This window comes from Pogoniulus pusillus, chromosome 10 (genome assembly GCF_015220805.1).
Source record: "Pogoniulus pusillus isolate bPogPus1 chromosome 10, bPogPus1.pri, whole genome shotgun sequence".
Classification (NCBI taxonomy): Eukaryota; Metazoa; Chordata; class Aves; order Piciformes; family Lybiidae; genus Pogoniulus; species Pogoniulus pusillus.
Window position 1 is genome coordinate 21,538,296 of NC_087273.1, and position 15,594 is coordinate 21,553,889.

Here is a 15,594-nt window from a genome sequence, read left to right on the forward strand (position 1 = left end):
ACTACCTTCATAATTCATCCTAGGTTTGTGCTGATATCCACTTATGTAACATGAAAAATAGGGAAAAAATTAAACACAACACCAAAACAAACCACACACAAAAGAAGCAACAACAACAACAAAACCAAACAAACAAGGAATCAATCCAAACTACACCGGCCCACAACAATAAACTTATAAACCAAAAGTCACACCTCCTGCCCCTACCCCCTCAAAAAACCCAACCAAACAAAATAGGAGAGAATGGCAGGTGGGACAGAAGGCAGAATGGCAAATAAATGATTGTGCTAGTTAAAAGCAGGGTAGAATGTTTTGGTGCGAAGAACTGGATCATAGGCTGTGAAAGGAAAACAATGGAGATGTCTAATCCCCTCAGAGTCTTGCTGAAGAAGAAAGTAAACATTAGATAACACTCTCACCATCTTTGTCACTCTCTGGCTGGGCTCTGACTGAGCTGCATCTCCCTAACCTCACCTTCCACTCACCTTTGCTTCTTAACCTCTTGGCTGAACCTCCATTCTTCCTTAGGACTGGGGTAAGGTTGAGAGGGGCAGGGGGAAAGGTGAGGGGTGGTTGAGAGCCCCTCCTGGGGACTCAGGTTTCTGGGAGGGGAGTTGTGTTTCTGTATTACATTTTACCTTGTGTATTTCTATATATAACTGTATATACTGTAAATAGCTGCTTGTATATTGTTCTAGCTGTAAATAAATGGCTTCATTTATATTCCCAAAGCCAGCTGAGTCTAGTTGGGTATTTCTAAAGTGTGGGGGGGGAGGGTAACACCCAAACCATCACAATCATTAATCAAGAAGAAGAAATAGCAAGAAAGTTAACACTGGAGTGAGAAAGACCTGAGACTGATTAAAAACCAAAGAAAAAGAAACAGATAAACCACTTGGGCATGACAGACTGAAGCTACTGAAGAACAGAAGCTATTTTGCTCCTGAGGCATTAGCAGTATTGAGAGTTACTAACATTTTCCTAAACTTTTATTTCCCACCACATTTGCAGGCAATGGCACATGAAACTCTTGCATGGAATCTGGCATCGTGAATTTTGCATTAGTTGCCTTATTTGAAGTAGCGCTTTTACTTCATAATTCAGACAGAAACTCCTGTGATCACATATGCCTTTGACAGTGATTTTCCTCCAAGGTTTTTTAAGGAATCAATCACACAAATATTGATTATCCCTCTCCCCCCCAGATTACATGCTACCTTCCTCAAGACGTAACCAGGAGAAATAAAGGCAGTACAGGACAACAAAGCAGACATACGTGATTACTCTAAAATGATAGGAATGGTTTCACCAAAGTTACTCAAAACCATGAAAACTGATTTATGAACAGTTTGCAAAACCATGGTTATTCTATAGTCCAAAGTTTGTTGGTTTCCTGGAGGATTGTCTGTAGGCTGGCAGGACTTACCTATGAGAACTGGGGCAAGTCCATCTACTGGGGCAAATATATTGAGCATAGGAAAATGCCCAGATTGCAAACAACCACATTCACAACACAAAGAAAGACCAAGCCAGCAGCAGGACACCGTCTGATTTTGGCTCCGTCCTTTGGTTCACTATCCTGGGAAACGCCTAGAAAATATGCACTATGTTCCCAGACCTGCTCCACTCTGAGCAAAGGTTTTTTCTTTTATCACTCCCTTTCCTCTGGGTGTTTAAGGATTAAGAGCAAGAGATTCTTGGAGATTGTAAAGGGTTAACCCTCCTGGGGGTGATCTGAACTTGACTGCAGGTGCAATGGTTAGCCCACTCCTGCTTCCTGTCTAAACCACCTATAAAAATAGAGGAACTTCCTGTTTCTTTCTCTTTTCGAGTTGCTTGCCTGCCAGCAGGACCCTGGTTCCTGCTGCTTCTGCTTTTTCCACATGGCCACCCTACCACATGGTGGGACAAACACCTCCTGAATCTACCTCCATCCATTGCCATCAATCTGGTTGTATATATATTTTGCACCTTGTTTCCCTTCCCTGTACCTTACTGTAACTCCCCTTACCTTAAATACCTTTTATTTATTTTTAAATTTTTTTCTTTCAACCTCCAAATCAAAGCAAGACTATTTTGGGGGTTTTTCACCCCTTTTCACTCTCTACATCTAATTCTTTTCTTTCCAAAGAAGGGAGAAGGAAAGGCATCCTTGTATTGTTTTGTTAGGCTATTGGGGTCTAGGAAGCTTAAACTAGAACCAACACAAAGATGAAGCCAGACACTGTGGCAACAAAGAAAGAGTAGCAACACATCAAGAAAAGATATCAGAGGGACAGTTTTGGAAAAGCAGAACACTACAGTTCTACCAGAAAGAAGTGCTTCATCCACGGTCCCTTGTAGCTGTTTTATGAAGAGTTATTTTCAAAACTGGGCAATAAAGCATTAAAAAAAAAACAAACCAAAACCAAACAACAGCAAAGGCAAAACACCAGTAAGAATGCTGGGTGTTCCCCAATGTAATTTCTTTATTTTGGGTGCCTTCAAGTGATCTTATGTCATTTACAGATCTGCCTACATGCCACTAGGCTAGGAAAACAAGCTCTCATTTCAGGAATGGCATGACTTGAACCTGGGGAAGCCCAGTTGATATGTGCTCCTGGCATTTTGCCACCCTTCTGTCCTGGATGAACAGACTTTCTACCTAAGGCTGGGAGGACACTTCATCCCACAGATTGCAGCAGGTATGTCTTGCATTCCCTTCAGCTTCTTTAAAACTTCTGCATTGTCTCTATCACTGCATCACTTTTTTTTTTTTTTTAATTCTCAGTAAAATACAAATTTAACATGTTAGGTATTGTGACAGAAACAGTCAGATCGAACACTTGGCTCAAAGTAAGCTGGAAAACTGTTCTTAGCACAGCTCATAAATCAGTTTGTGTGGACAAGGAACTGTCACCATCTTTGCAAAATCATCACCCAAGGGAGTTGTAGAAAATATATTTATAAAAGTCACAACAGAGTTCTGATGAGAGAAAATGCAACGAGAAGATGTCTTGGTTTGACAGGTGCTTACTGGAGAACAGCTTCAAGTTAAGGGATGTTGTGAGAGACAGAAACCTTTTGCTGATTGCCCTACTCTCTTTTTCCCCTTTGCTCTTCATTCTCAAAAATGCAAAGGATGTAAAAGAACAGACTTCCTTGATTGTATACCAGTTTTCACATATTTTTTGCAAAATGTATTATAAGTAAAGGAGCACAAGAGGTGACTGACATGGAAAAAAGAGTATTTCCTCGTCATTTGGTCAATGAGCAACAATATAACTGGATCTCTTGCCGGGAGGATCTTCACCTTCCAGACAGGACTTCTTAGATGCACTTCTAGCTTTGTGAACATGCCACATACTGCTCAAGAGTGATGGGAAATGGAATACAACTGTTGACTTTCAAAATTCGTAACTTGATCTTTCCATTCTTTCAGTCAATTTGAATGAATGAATTTTTTGAGGCTGAATTCATGTTGTGCAATGCTTCCACAGTTTGATGACTTCAGCAATTTCATTATTAAATAATTAATAACACAAATGAAGCCTCTTCCTCCTATTCTACCACTTCTGAACTTCAGTGATTTTCAGAAGCAGCATTCTGAGGAATTCACATAAAGCATCAAGTACAGAATACTCCAAACAAAACAAAAAATATTGATTCAAACTACTCGAGTGAATACACAGACCAAGTTCCCTTCCATATGGGAAGTAGCCTCACATTCCATTCTGCAGACACTTGCTTTTTCTCATCATATTTGCAGTTACTGTTGCATGTTGTCTTTTTCCTACTCATTTTCTTGTGGCTTCTCTAATATTTCATTCCTTTCAGGTCACTATTCTAAAACTCTGACAAACATCTTGAGTCACCTATTTCACAGACCTATATAGTTAAAATTGCCTTTAATAGAATCCTCCTTGCAGAGTATCCAAGCCCAGAAAAGCCATATCCTGGGTTTTAACACTGCTCTTCTTTACCAATACACTCTTGTGGCAAACAGGTGCTTAGATCCCAAGATTAGACTAGAAATAATACAAGATAATTACTCTGAAATGTGTACAGCACAGACGTCAGGTCCTCCACTTAACCATTTTGCAGTGCAAATCCGCACCTTCTGAGCTGCATTAGTCATTAATGCCAATGAAGCCACAGACACCCTCCTTCCTCATGGGTTAGGATTCCAGTTTTATAGAATACTAGCATCCACTACAGCATTGACCTCTAAAAACTTAAAAAGATTTTACCTTTAAAAAGGCAAGTCAAATGAAATTGCTCTTTTAACAAGTAAGGGGAAAAAAATTTAAGAATAAAACCACAAAACCATGTTAGGTTCTTGGAAACCTTTGAGGCATGCAACTCCTCTTTGAAACATGAGCTGTTACAAGTAGTTACAGTTGAATGTGAAATTTACAAAATAATTTCCTAGAAAGAACAAGAAATCAACAACATACCTTATTGCTTCCTCAACAGATTGGCCAACTATATTTGAGGAGGGGCCTGGCTGAGACAAAGGTGTGAGGCTTATCACCCATTTTACTGGCTTGTAGTATTCATCACTGGAACTCAACAGATAGAACAGTGTGGTCAGAAAAATCACCTGCATAACAAAGTGGAGTTTTAAATTAGAAGGCAATTAATACTTTTCAGAAATACAGTGTGTAGCTATTCTTCAGATACAGAACTGCATTGGAAAGACACAAAATACTATTCCACAAGCTTGGATTTATGGAAACACAGAGCTAGCAGAATAATGCTCTTCCCTCCTCTAAAAAAGACTCAACTATTACAGCTTGTTATAATAAAACTCTTAGCCCTGTTCAGCCTCTTCCCAAAATCACACCTAGATCAATATTCTAGTTGGGTTATTTTGGTTTTTGTTGTTGGTTTTGCTTATTTTTTCCCACAGTGTTGGAGAGATTCTTGCTAGCAGAGGACACAAAATGATAAACATGAGCAACCCATGCTGGGAGCATCCTTGAGTCCATCTTGGGAGTTAAGATACCAGGCGCTGGGTGGCACCTCCCACATGCAGCTGCAGGGGGTGGAGTGCCAGCTGCAGGTGGGCAGAGTTAGCCAGCCCCTGAGACTGACCCTCGGATTGTTATATTACCCTATCCATGCCTTACATGTAACCCTGTACCCTCTATATGTAACCAATCTTGGTGGAGCACACCTCTTGCAAGAATGCGTATTAAGTCTCTGCATCACGGAAATAAAGCGGACTATGACCATCTAACCATATTGGTGAACAAAGAATCATTTTACCCCGGTGGTCCACCGGCGATAAATGGCACCGGAACAGTGAATCAGGCATGTGGGTCAGACCATGGCAGGCCAGCAGCGGGAAGGACTGCGCTCAAGAGGCCGAGGTTGGCAAATGTGCCAACCACCCTGCGGACATTTTCGAATCGAAAAGTAATGTCAGCCGATGACACCAGACCAGAGGGCATTGCCTAAAGAAGGAGGCGATAACTGGAATCTCAGAGCCGCGGCTGGGCACTCCGGTGATACAGGTAAGGCCGCTATGGAAACGGATGCGGCACTGTCCCCGCTGACGTGTTTACTCTCCAAGAGAGACGCTCCATCAGACATGAATAAGCTCTGTGAGCTGAGTGCATAGGAGGCTAGAGGACTTTGCGTGTGCCAGAGCGCTGGACAGATGTGGGAGAGACATGCTTGGGACTGAGTTGCTGCTGATTATAGAGCCGTTAAAATTGTTCAAATGCTCAAATCCGCCTGGGGAGATGTAAATCATTGCCTTATTGGACAAAAATCCCGTCGACAGGTGCAATGGCTGCTGCGCGTGACCAGGAACCGCCCTGACCGGCATCCGTAATGGTGGCTGCCGATAGGCACTTAGTGGCAGAAGCCGTGAAAGCTTCTCAGTTTGAAAAGATTTTTGGGAACTGCCGTGACGCGGCTCGGCACTGCAGCTGTGCATGTTGCGGCAAATCTACCAAGTGCTGTGGCGAATCTTCTGGGTGCTGCGGCGTACCTACCAGGTGCTACGGCATCTCTTTCCACGATTGCCAGGGTCCATTTTATCGTCTGGAATGCAGCTTCCCCCACCGCACCCCTGCGCCCCCCCCAACAACAGCATGCAATGCAGGACAGAGACTTCTTGCTCTTAAGTGGTAAAAGAAAAAACTACTGAAGAGACAGAGGGATGAAAAGCAGAGCGAAAAAAGAGATGACAGAGTGACCACGTCAGAGAAACCAGAACCCCGCCCCACTTCCTATGGCTCGGCGAGCAATCCAGATCCACCCTTCACCATCTCCCACACCGTCTCAGCATGCCTGCCCCATCCCTAGTGAAACGCACCCGCAGACGAAAGGTTTCCTGACGAATCTCCAGAAATTAGAGGGCTGAATGCAGCCAATATGGAGAGAGTCAGACTTGTTGCCTTGCTTCTCTCGGTGTTCATGTTATGGGGACAGGGGAGTGCCGGGAATGGATGCATTGGGGACAAAATCAGTGGGAAGAATCTATGGGTCTGCCTGAGTTGTTTCAGAGTGTTAGGCTAATTTGCGTTTATAAGCTACAGGATCTGATTATCATTTCAATAGGTCACACAGCCTTGTTTATTTGCTTAGCTCCTGCTTTTTTTCTTTTTTTTCCTTCGTGTTTTGCCTTCTGTCTTGAGCGTGCCTGAGAAAAAACAGCAGTTTAGAAGTTTTCAGAGTAGATCTAACACAGGAAGGAATAAGGACAGGAAACATATGAGGGAGAGGGAAGAAAAGAAACAACAAGCTGAAAAGCCTGGGGGCTGGGCGAGCTGGAGGGCCAAGGACAAAAGTGGCAAAATTTGCTGTTGAGTATGCCTCCCCTTCCCCCCATGCTATTATCTTCTTGAATTTTCTTTGCTTTTTCTTGAATTTCCTTCAGCTGATAGATTTTTAGGGTAAGATAAGTTAAGGCTAAGGGTTTGTAATATAACAATTTTGGGATTTTAGGATATAGGGATATCATGGGATGTTTTTTCTTGGGTTTTTTTTTCTGTATATCTGGGCATCACTGGGATCACAAAATAAAAAAAAAGAGGGAGAAAATGGAATAGAGGAAAGTAAGATAGCAGAAAGAATTTTTTTTTTAAATTTCTGTAATTACATCATACAGACTAGGCCAATGGATCTGTTAGCCTAGGCAATGAGTATGTCTGCATTTGTTTTTTTTATTTGCTTGTGCGTTTGACCACTTATCTTCACAGGCCTTAAGATGGAGACCATCTTGATGATGATCAGCCTGTTTTCTTAAAGTGAGCAGAAGTCTTGCTCAGATGGCAGAATTTTGGAAAGAATTTGAAAGGAGCACTGACATGATGGCTATATATGTGTATGGATCATAAGGCTTTGATCATGGTTAACGAATTTGGATATTTTCACGAGATCAGTTTATCACCTGTTGTAAAGGCCAAAGCCCACTTAATTGACACAGATGGCAACGTGCTTACCTTTTTGCATGGGCCCTGCAAAAAGATGAGAAACATTGCCTTAAATTCTTAAAGCAAATAAAGGATTGTGGGAATAAGGCCTAATAGAATAGCCTGAAAGCAACATCTAGGGCATATCTTTGTAGTTCTTGGATGTTCTGAGAGTTTTAATAATCCAAGCATTCGGATGGCTGTTTAGGTCATGGATTTTGAAGTTTGTAAGTTATCATGTTTTCTGGATAGTGATTGATATGTTTTGGGAATATTCTAAGAATTTGCCTATGCAGGTCTATGCATATTTTCTGAATTCTGTTGGCAACCTAACTATTTTTGGGAATGCTTCTGAAACATGGAACAGCCTGGTTCGGCAGGAGAGCAGGACCGAGCCTAGCTCAGCTGAAACGCGCTTTCTCGCAGCCTTTTTTCTCCTCTTTTTTGAGGCTCTCTCGATCTGAGGAGCCCAGAAGGGGGCAGGGAGTGGCAAGCAGGCGCTAAGTGCTCACAGGAAGGTGAGTCAGAGGGCGGTGCCTGGCGAGCGGCAGATTTAAACGAGGAGCTAGTTGTCTCTGCTGAGCGCAGCACGCGCTGCTGAGAAAAAAAAAAACAACCAAAAACAAACAAACAAAAAAACCCACCACACCTAACAACTCGCAGCGGACCTTCAGGATAGCAGACATGGTTCGAACTAGGTCCAAGCTGTATAATGCTTGTAAAACTGTGGGCACCCAAACAGAGCCCACCTGTAGGAATGCAGGTGTCCAGACGTCTGGATGTGAGGACTGCTGGAGCCTGGCACTCGACACAGGCAATGGCTGCATTAAGTGTGAGCAGATTGATTGTCTGCTTAACCTGGTGGCTGAACTCAAGGGAGAGGTGGAACGCCTAAAGGCTGAAAGGGAATGTAAAACAGAGCACCATGCTCTGCAGTCCCCCTTGCCAGAGGGAGACGAACACAGCAACCAAGAAGAATGGATGCAGGTGCCTGCCAGAAGGGGCAAGGGAAAACCCTTCCAGCCATCTTCACATCCCGAGCTGCCCTTGCATAACAGATATAGGGCACTAGAGGTTGAGGATGAGGTGATCCTGGAGCAGGCAGAAGCATCACCGGCTGGGAGGGCAACTGAGACAAATCAGTTGCCCCCTCGCATCAGAACAAGTACCCAGAAGAAAAAGAGGAGGGTAATTGTTATCGGTGACTCCCTTCTGCAGGGAACAGAGGGCCCCATATGCCAGCCAGACCCCTTCCACAGGGAGGTCTGCTGCCTCCCTGGAGCCCGGGTCAGGGATGTTACCAGGAGGCTGCCTACTGTAGTGCAGCCCTCTGATTACTATCCCTTATTAGTTATACAGACAGGGAATGATGAGATTAATAACAGAGGGCTAAAAGCTATCAAAAGGGACTTTAAGACACTGGGGAAAGCAGTTGAGGGAGCAGGGGCACAGGTAATCTTTTCCTCTATACCCTTAGTTACAGGCTGGAATACAGAAAAGAACAGGAAAGCATATTTGATGAACAAGTGGCTCAGAGGTTGGTGCATCCAACATAACTTTGGATTCTTTGATCTTGGGGAACTTCATCTTGCCACAGGTCTGCAATCAGCAGATGGGAAACAACTATCACAGAAGGGGAGAAGGACCCTGGCACATAAGCTGGCTGGGCTTGTTGAGAGGGCTTTAAACTAGAATGTAAGGGGGAGGGGGTTAAACATGACAGCACCAGGGATAAATCAAAGGGAATTGAGGATGGTAGGCTAGAGCTAGGAGTAAAAGCAGCAGCCCAGCTGAAGTGCATGTACACTAATGCACGCAGTATGGGTAACAAACAAGAGGAACTGGAAGCTCTGGTGCTGGAGGAAAACTATGATATTGTCGCCATCACTGAAACGTGGTGGGATGATTCGCATGATTGGAGTGCTGTAATCAATGGCTACAGACTCTTCAGCAGAGACAGGCAAGGGAGAAAGGGTGGGGGAGTGGCTCTGTATATTAGGGATGCTCTGGATGTCATGGAGGTAGAAATCAAAGATGATCAAGTTGAGTCATTATGGGTGAGACTTAAGGCGAAGGCCAACAAGGCTGATATCCTGGTTGGAGTCTGTTACAGACCACCCAACCAGGAAGAAGACGTTGATTTATTGCACTTTAAGCAACTGGAGGCTGCCTCAAGATCACCTGCCCTTGTTCTGGTGGGCGACTTTAACCTACCAGACATCTGCTGGGACTTAAACACTGCAGAGAAGAAGCAGTCTAGAAGGTTTCTGCAATGTGTGGAAGACAACTTCCTATCCCAGCTGTTACATGAGCCTACCAGGGGGGCAGCCCTGCTTGACCTGCTGCTCACAAATAGAGAGGGGCTGGTAGGGGATGTGGTGGTTGGAGGCTGCCTGGGGTCCAGTGACCATGAAATTATAGAGTTTTCAATACATGGAGAAACCAGGAGGGGCATCAACAGAACCTCCACACTGGACTTCCGAAGGGCAGACTTCAGCCTATTTAAGGAACTAATTCAGAAAGTTCCTTGGGAAATAACCCTTAGAAACAAAGGGGTCCAGGAAGGTTGGACCTGCTTCAAGAAAGAACTCCTGAAGGCACAGGAGCAGGCAGTGCCACTGAGCCGGAAGATGAGCCGACGAGGGAGGCAGCCAGGCTGGATGGGCAGGGAGCTGCTGAAGGAATTAAAGATTAAAAAGAGAGTGTATCACCTTTGGAAAAGAGGGGAAGTGTCCCAGGAGAAGTTCAAGGAAGTTGCTAGGTCTTGTAGAGGAAAAATTAGAGAGGCAAAAGCCCACTTGGAGCTCAGGCTGGCCATGGCTGTCAAGGAAAATAAAAAGTGTTTCTTTAAATATATGAATGGCAAGAGAAGGGCCAAGGACAACCTCCAGTCCTTACTAGATAGAGAGGGGAACATAGTGACAAAGGATGAGGAAAAGGCAGAGGTGCTTAACACCTTCTTTGCCTCAATCTTCACTAGTGGGACAGGTTGTCTCCAGGACAGCTGGACTCCTGAAGTGGTGGATGGAGTCAGGGACCAGTACAGTCCCCCTCTAATCCATGAGGAAGCAGTAAGGGACCTGCTGCATTATTTGGATCCTCACAAGTCCATGGGACCGGATGGGATCCACCCTAGGGTGCTGAGAGAGCTGGCAGCTGAGCTGGCCAAGCCACTCTCCATCATTTATCAGCAGTCCTGGCTCACTGGAGAGGTCCCTGAAGACTGGAAGCTGGCCAATGTGATACCCATTCACAAGAAGGGTCATAAGGAGGAGCCAGAAAACTACAGACCTGTGAGCCTGACCTCAGTGCCAGGCAAGGTCATGGAACAGGTCATCTTGGGTGCCATCATAAAGCACCTACAGGATAGCCAAGGGATCAGGCCCAGCCAACATGGGTTTAGGAAGGGCAGGTCCTGCCTCACCAACCTGATCTCCCTTTATGATCAGGTTACCTGCCAGGTGAATGTGGGGAAGGCTGTGGATGTAGTCTACTTGGACTTCAGCAAAGCCTTTGACACAGTCTGCCACAAGAAGCTCCTAGCCAAGCTGGCAGCTCATGGTTTGGACAGATTCACTCTGTGCTGGATCAAGAACTGGCTGGATGGCAGAGCTCAGAGAGTGGTGGTGAATGGTGCCACATCCAGTTGGCAGCCAGTCACTAGTGGTGTTCCCCAGGGATCAGTGCTGGGCCCAGTCTTGTTCAATATCTTTACTGATGATCTGGACGAGAGCATTGAGTCCATCATCCAGTTTGCAGATGACACCAAGCTAGGAGCAGGTGTTGATCTGTTGGAAGGTAGGAGAGCCCTGCAGAGGGACCTGGACAGGCTGGATGGGTGGGCAGAGGCCAATAGGATGAGATTTAACAAGGCCAAGTGCAAGGTTCTGCACTTTGGCCACAACAACCCCAAACAGCGCTACAGGCTGGGGACTGAGTGGCTGGAGAGCAGCCAGGAGCAAAGGGATCTGGGGGTACCGATAGATAGTAAGCGGAAGATGAGCCAGCAGTATGCCCAGGTGGCCAAGAGAGCCAGTGGCATCCTGGCCTGCATCAGGAACAGTGTGGCCAGTAGGACAAGGAAGGTTATTCTTCCCCTGTACTCAGCACTGGTCAGGCCACACCTTGAGTACTGTGTCCAGTTCTGGGCCCCTTAATTCAAGAGAGATGTTGAGGTGCTGGAACATGTCCAGAGAAGGGCAACAAAGCTGGTGAGGGGCCTGGAGCACAAATCCTATGAGGAGAGGTTGAGGGAGCTGGGCCTGTTTAGCCTGGAGAAGAGGAGGCTCAGGGGTGATCTTATTACTGTCTACAACTACCTGAAGGGGCATTGTAGCCAGGTGGGGGGTGGCCTCTTCTCCCAGGCAACTAGCAATAGAACAAGGGGACACAGTCTCAAGTTGTGCCAGGGTAGGTATAGGCTGGATATTAGGAAGAAGTTCTTCACAGAGAGAGTGATTTTCCACTGGAATGGGCTGCCCAGGGAGGTAGTGGAGGCACCGTCCCTGGGGGTCTTCAAGAAAAGACTGGATGAGGCACTTAGTGCCATGGTCTAGTTGATTGGTTAGGACTGGGTGATAGGTTGGACTGGATGATCTTGGAGGTCTCTTCCAACCTGGTTGATTCTATGATTCTAAGTCTGAGAATGTGTGCTGGGACATAGAACCTCCAGATATTGTTGGGGAAAGTTCGTCCTTCTAGCAGTTTTTGCATTGCATTTAAATGTGATTCAGGAGGGTTCCATTGCATTGTTATGCAAATCGCGCTTGGCCAAGGCCATTATCACTTTTTGTAAACAGATTAGCAGGGGAAGGGGTGGTACACCTGGTGTTTGCCGAGCTTGTGGCTGTAGCTGCGGGGCCGTGGGTGGTCAGTCCGGTCCGACAGGCCACAGTGTGGCAGTCCCTGTCCCGAATGCAGCTCTGCCCCAGGCTCCTCCCCAGGTCCCACTCTGAGCTCTGTCCCCACAGACAACCAGCCCTGATACTCTCTCTCTTGCCCCTGTAACCATACACCAAATGAAAACACTAAACACAAGACCTTTCCCAGACATGGATCCAGCTGAAGGAAGCTCTGTGGGAACCAGCACCCCCCAGTAACATGTATCAGCTGGAAATGGATCTGGTAATGAAGTTATAGTTATCAGCTCTATGCCCAGGAAGGAAAACAGGCAGACAGGGCAGAAGTATGCCAGGGCAAATGGGCAATCCCTTTCAGCCTGGGTCTTGAGCTGCTGGGATGGAGGAGTAGAAACTGTGGACTTATATCAGAGGGAAGCTAAGCAGTTGGGGTCCTTGTCGAGGGATGGGGGTGTGGATAAAGAGCTGGGGAGGCTGGATGGCACCCACACTTTGGGCCAGACTCCTCACAGCTGTGAGATACAGATGCCCCTCCAAAAATGACATGATCTTCCATCCTTTTAAGTGGACAAATATGGAACAGGGGATCACGCACCTGAGGCAAATGGCTGTACAAGAGATAATCTATGGAGATGGCCAGATGCCTCTGGACCCTGATGATGTCCACATGAAGCCTGCCCTCTTAAAGAAATTGACCCAGTGTGCCGCTTCCACATACGCACACACACTGGGAGGACTGCTCTTGGGCAGAGACCGAAATAATCTTCCAACTGTCTGGGAATTTGTTAATGACCTGAGGCAGTTTGAAGACAGTGTCTCCAGAAAGGCCCTGATATCAGCTGTGGAAACCCTTACCCAAGAGATGAATGAGCTGAAGGCCTCTGTCTTTGAACTGCAGAAGGCAGAGGATGATTACTCTTCACCCTCTGAATGGGTACAGGTCTCAGATGCTAGAAACGCACACCACCTTACCCCCTCTCCTCCCCGTAGGAGACCAATCCAAACCAGACAGGGGACATCTAGGGGCTAACTGTGGAGAACACTGTGTGAACATGGGGAAAACATGGACAAATGGCATGGCCAGCCCACCTCAGCTCTATGGGCCAGAGTGAAGGAACTGCAGGAGGCAAACACAGGGAATAACTCCTCCAGAAGATCGGTTGCTCCAGTGCCCTCCAGGCAATCCTCTCACCCAAGGGGTGGTCCTGCCAGTAATTCAGGTCCATGTGCCTCATGTGGTCACAGTGCTCAGCATTAGAGGTGCCCGGTCTCCAGCCAGATGGAGAACAGGGACGCCAGAGTATATTGGCATGTCTTTGTGAAATGGCCTGGCACTTCTGAAGCAGAGAAGTACCGAGCTTTGGTAGATACCGGTGACCTATGCACTCTGATACCCTCCAGCCACAGGAGGACAGAAGCCACTGCCATTTCAGGAATCACGGTGGGGGGGGGGGGGGGGGGAGGGGTGTGTCACAAGAATTGATTGTACTGCAGGGTGAGATAAGCCTCACTGGGAATGTGTGGGAGAAGCACATCATAATAACTGGCCCTGATGCACCTTGCATCCTGGGAATCGACTTTCAGTGGGAAGGGTATTTTAAAGACCCAAAAGGGGACAAGTGGGCATTTGGGATAACAGCTGTAGAGACTGACGATAAAGTGCAGCTGTTTATCATGCCTGGCTTGTCAGATGATCCTTCCGTGGTTGGTATCCACAAGGTGGAGGATGTCAAGTTACCCATTGCTTCTTGCATAGTTCATCGCAGGCAATGCCGCACCAATCAAGACTCCCTGCAGCCCATATACCCGCTGATTCACCACCTGGAGAAGCAGCTTGTCATCAGCAAGAGTCACTCACCCTTCAACAGCCTGATGTGGCCAGTGCGAAAGGAGAATGAGGAATGGAGACTGACTGTGGACTTCAGAGGCTTGAATGAAGTGACTTCTCCAATCAGCGCAGCTGTGCCTGATATGCTAGAGCTCCAGTATGAACTGGAGTAGAAGGAGGCCTAATGCCTTTTTCTCCATCCCCATTGCAGAGAAATGTAGGCCTAAGTTTGCCTTCACTTGGAGAGGAGTCCAGTACCACTGGAACAGACTACCTCAAGGGTGGAAGCACAGCCCTACAATCTGCCACAGCATGATCCAGATTGCACTGGAGAAGGGTGGAGCTCCTGAACACCTGCAATTCATTGATGACATCATTGTATGGGGTGAGACAGCAGAGGAGGTCTTCAAGAAGGGTGAGAAGATCACTAATATCCTTTTGGATGCTGGTTTTGCCATTAAGAGGAGCAAAGTGAAAGGGCTTGCCAGAGAAACACAGTTTCTGGGATTTCGATGGCAGGACGGCCGATGACACATCCCTATGGATGTGCTGAATAAGGTGGCCACTATGGTGGAACCCGCTAACCAGAAGGAGACACAATCCTTCCTGGAGTTTGTGGGCTTTTGGAAGATGCACATTCCTGGGTACAGCCAAATTGTGAAAGCCCTCTTTGACGTTACAAGAAAGAGAAATAACTTGGGAGTGGGGACCTGAACAGCAGGTGGCATTCGACCAGATCAAATGAGAGATGGTCCATGCCAAGGCTTTGGGACCAGTTAGAACCAGCTCAGAGATTAAGAACATTCTCTATACAGCAGCCAGTGAGAATGGTCCTAGCTGGAGCTTATGGCAGAAAGCTCCTGATGAAACACAAGGCCACCCACTTGAGTTCTAGAGCATGGCATACAAAGGCTCAGAGGCCAATTACACCCCCACAGAGAAGGAAATCCTAGCTGCCTATGAGGGAGTTAGAGGCACTTCTGAGGTGATTGGGGTGGAGTCACTACTCCTTTTAGCTCCAAGGCTTCCAGTCCTGACTTGGATGTTTAAAGGGAAAGGTTCAACTCCGCATCATGCCACAGTTGCCACTTGGAGCAAGTGGATGTCTGTAATAACTCAGAGAGCTAGAATGGGAACCCTCGAGCACCCAGTCATTGTGGAGGTCATCGCCAGCTGGCCAGAGGCACTGACTTTGGAAAACCAGTAGAAGAGAAGACAGTGACCCGTGCCAAGGAAGCCCCCCCATACAGTGACCTTCCAGATGAGGAAAAGGGATTTGCTCTGTTCACAGATGGATCCTGCTGTCTTGTAGGCAGCAAGCAAAGATGGAAGGCTGCTGTCTGGAACCCCACATGCAGAGTTGCAGAGGAAAAAGATGGAGAAGGCGAATCCAGCCAATTTGCTGAGGTGAAAGCCATCCAGCTGTCCCTGGACATTGCAGAATGAGAACAGTGGCCAGTGCTCTACATCTACACTGACTCATAGATGGTAGCAAATGCCT

The 15,594-nt window shown here is 46.5% G+C and overlaps 1 protein-coding gene across 1 annotated transcript in view; it reads right to left on the minus strand.

Moving 5' to 3' along the window:
* TMEM245 (transmembrane protein 245) overlaps positions 1-15,594 on the minus strand; it is a 186,228-nt gene that overhangs the window by 19,264 nt on the left and 151,370 nt on the right. The window contains 1 exon segment of the mRNA XM_064150356.1: positions 4,437-4,582. Coding sequence (XP_064006426.1) covers positions 4,437-4,582 — 146 coding nt within the window.